Genomic DNA, 8,783 nt, shown 5'->3' on the forward strand with positions numbered 1-8,783 from the left:
AAAAACCCAAAATTGCTTTAGAAACTGCACTAGGAATTCTGCTAAAAGAATGTGTGACGCCCATTTACAAGAAGGGTCAGAGGGAAGATCCGGGGAACTACGGGCCTGTCAGCTTGACCTTGGTACCAGGGAAGATTATGGAAGGGTTTGTCTCGAGTGCACTTACATGGCATGTGCAGGACAAACAGGGCATCAGGCCCAATCAGCATGGGTTTACGAAAGGCAGGTCCTGCTTGACCAACCTGATCTCCTTCTATGACCAGGTGACCCACCCAGTGGATGAGGGAAAGGCTGTGGATGTTATCTACCTCGACTTCAGCAAGGCCTTTGACACTGTCTCTCATGGCACACTCCTTGAGAAGCTGGCGGTTCATGGCTTGGAGAAGTGTACTCTTCTCTGGGTAAAAAATTGGCTGGATGGACGAGCCCAAAGGGTTGTGGTGAATGGAGTTAAATCCAGCTGACAGCTGGTCACATGTGGTGTTCCCCAGGGCTCAGTATTGGGGCCGGTTCTGTTTAATATCTTTATCAACAATCTGGACAAGGGGATGGAGTGCACCCTCAGCAAGTTCACAGATGACACCAAGTTGGGAGGCAGGGTTGATCTGCTTGAGGGTAGGAAGGCTCTACAGAGAGATCTGGACAGGCTGGATCGATGGGCCGAGGCCAATCGTATGAGGTTCAACGAGGCCAAGTGCCGGGTCCTGCGCTTCGGTCACAACAACCCCACGCAGCGCTACAGGCTTGGGGAAGAGTGGCTGGAAAGCTGCCTGGCAGAAGAAGACCTGGGGATGCTGGCTGACGGCCGGCTGAATATGAGCCAGCAGTGTGCCCAGGTGGCCAAGAAGGCCAATGGCATCCCGGCCTGTATCAGAAATAGTGTGGCCAGCAGGAGCAGGGAGGTGATCGTTCCCCTGTACTCGGCACTGGTGAGGCCGCACCTCGAGTCCTGCGTTCGGTTTTGGGCCCCTCACTACAGAAAAGACATGGAGATGCTGGAGCGTGTCCAGAGAAGGGCAACCAAGCTGGTGAGGGGCCTGGAGCACAAGTCTTACGAGGAGCGGCTGAGGGAGCTGGGGCTGTTTAGTCTGGAGAAAAGGAGGCTGACGGGAGACCTTATCGCTCTCTACAGCTACCTGAAAGGAGGTTGTAGTGAGGTGGGTGCTGGTCTCTTCCATCAAGTCACTTGCGATAGGACAAGAGGAAACTTGTCCACCGGAGAAGCCCACCAGGACTGGACCCCTCGGCTGACCGGACACCTCGGCTGACTGAACCAACGCTGGACCCAGGACCGGTGAAATCTTTCTCTCTTCCTTTTTCTCTCTCTGTCTTCTTCTCTCTTTCCTTTGCCACAATCCCTACACCTCATCCGTTTCAAAAGAGAAACCGTTGACCAAGTCTGAGACTGAGAGTGGGTCCAGCCGCCCCTGGGCCCTTCTCTGAGGAGGAGTCTGGAAAGCGAGGGGGTCTGCTCTGAACCTCCTGACTCAACGGGAGGGATCTCCTTATTCCCTCAGTTGATGTATATGGTTACACGGTTTACAGAAGTAGTCTTATGCCAGTTCCTGTTGTGAGAAACCCTGCCACCTACTACCACGCCTCCCCAGTTCAGTTGGCTTCTGTCATGAATAAAATCTTCAACCGATCGTTTGGTGTCGTTTCACCTTCATTTAGCCCGAGGGAATTTCGAATTCAACACGACTCCCTGGTCTGTCCAGTCTGGGTCATGACAGGCCCTCACGGCTCGCCCCCCAAAATCACGCGCCCCGGCCCCAGCGACTTTTGACACGCTTCAACTCTGCCTCCTTCTCGACAAGCCTATAACCCATTTCCCATCCTCATTGCCCAGGTGAGTGAGAATTGGGGCAAAGTGGCAAAGCTCCTTTCCCTGGAAAGTTGAGGTCGGTGTCACGACTGTCTTTGTGACATGAAGAATTCTGCAGCTTGTGTTTCTACAGTAGCCAAAGGCCATTCCCGTTCCCCAGCTCCGGGTCCTGTTCTCCGACGTGACTGCTGCTGCACCAGCTGAAGGCTTCCTTCTTGCAGAACAAGCCAAGAAATCCTTTTTAAGAGAGACTGCAAACACCTGGTCAGGAACGCGCTCCTCAGAGCTCAGGAGAGCCAGGGCAGTACCTGTTACTCAGGGCTTGAGTCCCGTCAGACGCCCTTTAGAGCAAAAAACCCACACGTGCTCTACGGCAAGGTAACAGGGGGCCTGGGAAATGTCAGTCATCCAAAAGGACTTCCCTCCCGTTGGAGACCAGCAAGTACCTTTCTAGTGCAGGAAGGAGAAGAGATGTGGTTGCAGAGTGACGGCTGATCAGCTCCGCGGAAGTTGGCGCAGAGCTGGAAGGCTGAATCAAAGAATCATAGAATCCTTTGGGTTGGAAAAGAGCTTCAAGATCCTCAAGTCCAACCATCAACCATGCCCATGAAACCATGTCCTGAAGCACCCCCATCTACTCGCTTTTTGAATACCTCCAGGGATGGTGACTCAACCACTTCCCTGGGCAGCCTGTTCCAATGTCCGACAACCCTCTCAGTAAAGAAATGTTTCCTCATATCTGACCGCAATCTCCCTTGCCGCAACTTGAGGCCATTGCCTCTCGTCCTATCTCCAGCCACCTGACAGAAGAGACCAGCACCCACCTCACCACAACCCCCCTTCAGGTAGTTGTAGAGAGCGACAAGGTCTCCCCTCAGCCTCCTCTTCTCTAGACGAAACAGCCCCAGCTCCCTCAGCCGCCCCGGTGAGGTGGGTGCCGAGGGCTCGGGCCCCCGCCTCGGCACTTCGCAGCCACCCCGGTGAGGCGGTGGCCGCCTCAGAGCGGGCGGCAGGTGGCCGAGGGCGTCCCTGCCCGTCGTCGGGGCGCACGCGGGCCAGCGGTGCTGATGTCACAGTGGCCACTGTGACCCGCGGGGGCAAGCCCACAAAAAGGAGCGCTGGGCACAGGCCGCCCGTCAGTGCGACCTGGTGAGGTGAGGAGAGGGCAGGGGAGGGACGGGGCTGGTGCGGGGCTGCCGAGGGAGGAGGGGGGCCCCAGGCCTCGGGGCGCTGGGCCTGTGCTGCAAGCTCACCCGCCTCTGGCTTCTCCCTCGCCCGCGCCCCGCTTCTCCCTCAGAGTCAGCAGAGGAGCATTTGGAGGAGACGCCCGGCGCTGCTGGGACAGGGACTCTCCGAACGCTCACCGTTGACGTGCGCCATGTCCGCAAGGAAGCAGGAGGCCCCCGACTCGATGGAGCAGGGTGAGAGCAAAGTAGCCCTCCCGCGGCGTAGCAGAGGGCTCGTCGGGGCGGTCGGCGTGGGGCCGAGAGCGGTGGCAGGGGGAGGCAGGAGCTCCCCGACCACCCCGGGGCAGGGCCCCTCCTGTCCTCAGCCAGCGGGGCCCAGGCTGGGCAGTGGGCACCTGCTGGGACCCCCGTGCCTGCAATGCCCCCTTCCTCTCCAAGGCCTCCAGCCCTGCCCATCAGCCAGCTCGGCAGGGGCAGAGCAGGCCCTTGGGGGCAATCCCTCAGGGACGCTTCCCCCGGCCCCGCAGAGGTGCTCATTCCCGGTGGCGTTTGCTCTCTCCCCTCCAGCATGCCTGCTGTGTCGCCGGGCAGAGGCTGACCCGGCTCTCTGCGGGGACAAACTGGAGAAGCGAGGGCTCTGTGCCCACGAGTTTTGCCTGGTGAGTTACGCCGGGGCTCCCTCCAGCTTGCCGACAGGCAGTCCCTGCCACGCTCTCCTCAGCAGCAGCTCCTCCTCTTTTCTCTGCTGCAGCTTTTTGCCAGCGGGCTTTTTCAGGAAGGGGACTTGGAAGCAGGACTCATGGGATTTCTCCCCGAGGATGTTCAATGTACAATCGCGCGGGCAGCGCAGAAGGTGAGCACCTGACAGGACCGGGGAGATCTGTGCCGGGAGAGGTTTGCGGGAGCCTGGCCCGGACCCGAGAAAGAAATCCCAGCCCTTCCGGCCGGCTCTGGGGCAGGAGTCTTGCTCCCAGCAGCTCCACAGAGGCTCCAGCACAGGAGCCTCGTCCGACAGGCGCATCTGCGGGGTGTGACCCAGCAGCGGCCACATCCTGCGCCCTGCCCGGAGGCGTGGGGCTGGCCGTGGCGGCCCTGGGGCTGCCGCTGATGGGGGCTGCTCTGCTCTTTCCAGCACTGCTTCGTCTGTGGCGAGAGCGGGGCCGCCATCTCCTGCTGGCGGAGCAGCTGCGAGCGCAGCTTCCATCTCCCCTGTGCCGTGGAGGGTGGATGCGTCACCCAGTTCGCTCTTCAGTACAGGTACCTCCTCTCCCCTCCTCGCTGCCACCCGGGGAAGGAGCCAGCGCTTCTCACCTCGCCCATCCCTTTCCTCTTGCCCCCAGGGCCTTCTGCTGGGAGCACCGCCCAGAGCAGGCAGTGGAGGCGGCTCCGGAGGAGAACACCACCTGCCTCATCTGCCTGGACCTTGTGGAGGAGAGAAAGTCCTACGGCACCATGGTGTGCCCAGCGTGCAGACACGCCTGGTTCCACAGGGGCTGCATCCAGGTAGGAACCGTTCACTTGTCCCCGGGGCACGGCAGGCGCTCGGCAGCACCAGGGCCTCACTCGTGCCTCTTACGTTTCTCCTCCTGCAGGGACAGGCTCTGTGCGCCGGCATTTCTTGCTTCCAGTGCCCACTCTGTAGAGATAAGGAGCACTTTCTCTCGGACATGCTCACCATGGGGATCCGAATCCCCTTCAGGTTGGTGTCCTTCTGGCCGGCTCACAAGACAGGAGGCTGCAAGCGCTGTGCCGCGCCAGGGGCTGCCCCAGCAGTCCTTCCTGGCCCTCCGCTGTCCCGCGAGTCTGGGCTTCAGCTTCACGGAGGAGCTGGAAACAGGCGGGGGGGGGCGGCGAGCAGGGACGCCCTGCATCTCCCTTATGCCGGGGCAGCAGGGGCTCATCCATTCTCCTTTCTCCATCAGACTGCCGTCATGGGAGAACAGGCATCAATACGCAGAGCTAGGCGAGAGGCACAGCCGCTGCGATGCCAGGGAGTGCCTTTGTCCCGGAGGCAGGGAGCAGGCAGAGCAAGAGGGGTAAGTTGCCAAAGCTGCACCCCGGGGCTCTGTACGGGAACCCTGTCTCGCCAAGGGCTCGAGGCGCAAGGACCGAGACCGAGAGCTCGGCCGGACAATCCCGTGCTGCGGTCACTTTGTCCTCCCAGCCATGAACCCCTTTGCTTCCCCAGGCCCTGGCAACTGCTCCTGTGCTGCTCCTGCGCTGCCGAGGGCACCCACAGACGCTGCTCCGACTTGAGCAGCACGGACAGCTGGGAGTGCGACGCGTGTGCTGGCCTGGGCACCGGTAAGAGGCAAAGCGCCCGGCTGCCCCTGGGCTGGGGCCAGGGGCCAGGCAAGGCCTGGCAGCGGGAGCCCAGGGTGGGCCTGGCAGAGCCTCTCTGCTCTAGGAGGGCTGGGGGCACCGCTCTGGCCTATCCTGCCCCGGGCCTGGGGGCCGTGCCCTTGACCTTCCTGCTTCCCCTTACAGCCTCCAGTGCCAGCTCGGAGCTCGCCGGGCCCAGCACTGCCAGCCAGGCAGGATCGGGGCAATCGCTCAGGTCTCCGGCACCGGAGACCAGCAGCCCCAGCACCGCCAGCCAGCTGCCAGCAGGGTCCTCCTGCGGCTCCCCACCGTCGGAGACCAGCAGCCCCAGCACCGCCAGCCAGGCAGCATCGCGGTCCTGCGGCTCCCCGCCACTTCAGGGCAGCAGCCGCTCCAGCCCCCCTGGGCCCGTGCGGATGCGAGACCACTCCCGCTTGCAACGCCGGGCCCAACACCCCTACAGCCGGCCCAGAAGACGCCGTGACAGGAGCCATGCGCCAGCACCAAGTGCTGAGACCAGCACCCCCAGCCAGGCGGCGCCGGGGCCGTCCCACAGCTCCCCGGCACCCGAGACCAGCAGCACCAGCACTGCCAGCCAGCTGCCAGCGGGGTCCTCCTCTGGCTCCCCAGCGCTCGAGAGCAGCGGAAGCTCCAGCCCCCCTGGGCCCGTGCGGATGCGAGACCGCTCCCGCTTGCAACGCCGGGCCCAACATCCCTACAGCCGGCCCGGACGCCGCCACGGGACCAGCCGTGCGCCATCCCCGAGCGCTGGTCCTGATCCCCCTCCACCCGCACAATAAAGTTGGCCGTTAATCTCTGCGCTGGGACATTGCACGCTCATTCGTCGGCTTCCTCCTCCTCCTCCACCTCTCCCTTTCTTGGGGGGCAGCCGTAGGGGCTGGGCCCAGAGCGTTGTCCTCTCCCTGGCGGTTGGCAGCACCTTCCCCAGACCTCCCTCCTCGCGGGCTGGCCTTGGCCGGCTGCCCCGCGCCATGGCCGTGGGCTTCGGCTCTCTGCCCCCGCCGCCGGGAGGGTGGCCCGGCACGGCCCAGTCGGCACCACCGCCCATCTCCGGCAATGTGGGCTGTGCCCCCCGCAGCCGGCACGGCCCTCACGGCTCGCCCCCCAAAATGACGCGCCCCGGCCCCAGCGACTTTTGACACTCTTCAACTCTGTCTCCTTCTCGGTAAGGCTATAACCCATTTCCCATCCTCATTGCCCAGGTGAGTGAGAATTGGGGCAAAGTGGCAAAGCTACTTTTCTTGGAATGTTGAGGTCGGTGTCACATCTGTCTTTGTGACATGGAGAATTCTGCAGCTTGTGTTTCTACAGTAGCCAAAGGCCATTCCCGTTCCCCAGCTCCGGGTCCTGTTCTCTGACGTGATTGCTGCTGCACCAGCTGAAGGCTTCCTTCTTGCAGAACAAGCCAAGAAATCCTTTTTAAGAGAGACTGCAAACACCTGGTCAGGAACGTGCTCCTCAGAGCTCAGGAGAGCCAGAGCAGTACCTGTTACTCAGGGCTTGAGTCCCGTCAGACGCCCTTTAGAGCAAAAAACCCACACGTGCTCTACGGCAAGGTAACAGGGGGCCTGGGAAATGTCAGTCATCCAAAAGGACTTCCCTCCCGTTGGAGACCAGCAAGTACCTTTCTAGTGCAGGAAGGAGAAGAGATGTGGTTGCAGAGTGACGGCTGATCAGCTCCGCGGAAGTTGGCGCAGAGCTGGAAGGCTGAATCAAAGAATAACGGTGACCAAAGCGCAAAGAGAATCCCCTGGGCTGGCTGTACAGATGTGAACCACCCTCTGCTCTTCAGGCAAACTAGAGGTGGTCTTACGGTGTGTGCATTGAGCGCCTTCCTGACAGGCCTTGATGCAGCATGCGAGTTGCTTCATTACAGTAGGGAGCAGCTGTCCTCTCTGAGGAAGGCAGGGGAAGCTGGGAGACCCGATGGGCTTTCCTGCCAACAAAGAGGAAGGAAAGGAGGTACAGAGGGTCCAAAAGAGAACTCGGTGGCAGCGCTTTGTCCTTCTGCTCTTGCCTGCTGTGACTGGGAAGACGTGAGCTCCGGGCGCCTGTCGTATGGGCTGTTGCATCATACGGCTGATGGGGAGCTGGGGACGTCCAGCTGGCAGGGCCAGACCTTGACGAGGTCTGCACGGCAGAAACATGCAACGAGGGAAAAACTGATGTGATTCCTGGGTTTAATCTGGCAGCCTTGTGTTCTTATACTGTTGGGCTGACCTAATAATATGAAGGTAGCTTTGAACACCTGGAACTTCTTTTTCGTGTCCTATTTTCCAGGCATCCCTTAATCTACGGTCTTCCTCCTAGGGAGGGTGAGTCGGGCCCGGTGTTAGTCAGCAGAATTTGCTGCTGGGGGCTCTCAGTTAGCGAGGTTTAGGAATACCTCTGTGGTGCCGCTTTGGGGAGTTTCTCCCTGGAAATCGAGGCAAGAGAGCCCTTTCCCAAGGTGCAGAAGAAACCGCGTAGACTTGTGTGTACCTTCTAGATCATGCAAGTAAAGCGAGATGCCAGCCAGAGATCGGGAGTGTGTTCACATTTCTCCCCGATAAGTCAAATGCCCTATTTTTCATGGGTTTCTCACAGGAATAAGAATCGTGAGCGGGCACAGAAGGGTTTCTGTACTGGGCCTGGCTGGGATACAGGTAATTGTTTTGTCATCGCACCCTGCACGGTGCTGTTTTCAACGCTGACAGCACACCGATGTTTAGCTACTGCTGAGCAGTGCTTATGCAGAACCAAGGTCTTCTCTGTTTCTCACTCTGCTGCCCCAGCGAGCTGGCTGGGAGGGGACACAGCAGAGACAGCTGCCCCCAGCTGACCGAAGGGGTACCACGGTCCATACCACGTAGCGAGCGTCATGCTCAGCAAGAAAACCGCGACTGGGGGAGTCTTTCCAAGGCAGCCACTGCACCAAGATGGCTGGGCATCTGCCTGCTGGTGAGAGGTGGTCGGTGGTTGCTGTCACATCAGTTGGTTTCCTTTTTTATTCCCGGCACTTGTTAAACTGTCTTTATCTCGACTCCCTTAGGTCACAGCCTAAGGAAACCGGAGCTCCCTGGGTCTCAGAGTAATTCTAGAGCTAAAGTGGCGACAGACATCAACTCTAGATCACATAGTACATGCCAAGGCTCATCACTGACCCAAGAAGACATGCTCCTCCTGTCCTACCCAAGGCTTTCAAGTCCAACACACTTTCTTCCTAAAGCAGGCCGCTACCTTATTTACTTGTAACACCATTCCTACGTTCCGTGGGATGGGGGTAGAGGTAGGTTACGCAAGCCATCAAGCCACTGTCTGGAAGCACCAGAGCCTTTTGGGTACTGTTTGTCACCATGGTTTGCGTGAGAAGGAAACTAAAACACAGAATAGACGGCGAGAAATTTAACCTGCCATGGAGATAGCTACGGTGAACAAGTACGATTTTG

At 59.9% G+C, this 8,783-nt stretch overlaps 1 protein-coding gene and 1 non-coding gene across 2 annotated transcripts; one reads left to right on the plus strand and one right to left on the minus strand.

Annotated features, from left to right (window-relative positions):
* The first annotated feature begins 3,203 nt into the window (after positions 1-3,203).
* Positions 3,204-6,134, plus strand: LOC142042929 (E3 ubiquitin-protein ligase PHF7-like). The gene is given in 10 exon segments (XM_075053514.1): positions 3,204-3,246; positions 3,580-3,671; positions 3,764-3,865; positions 4,145-4,269; positions 4,353-4,520; positions 4,522-4,576; positions 4,578-4,711; positions 4,935-5,048; positions 5,201-5,316; positions 5,500-6,134. Coding segments are annotated over 10 exon segments (1,584 nt in total).
* A 2,280-nt stretch (positions 6,135-8,414) lies between these two features.
* Positions 8,415-8,499, minus strand: LOC142042991 (small nucleolar RNA SNORD45). The gene has a single exon (XR_012653908.1). It is a non-coding gene; the product is annotated as a small nucleolar RNA SNORD45 (small nucleolar RNA).
* Positions 8,500-8,783: the final 284 nt, after the last annotated feature.

Source organism: Buteo buteo, chromosome 21 (assembly GCF_964188355.1).
Source record: "Buteo buteo chromosome 21, bButBut1.hap1.1, whole genome shotgun sequence".
In the NCBI taxonomy this organism is placed as follows: domain Eukaryota; kingdom Metazoa; phylum Chordata; class Aves; order Accipitriformes; family Accipitridae; genus Buteo; species Buteo buteo.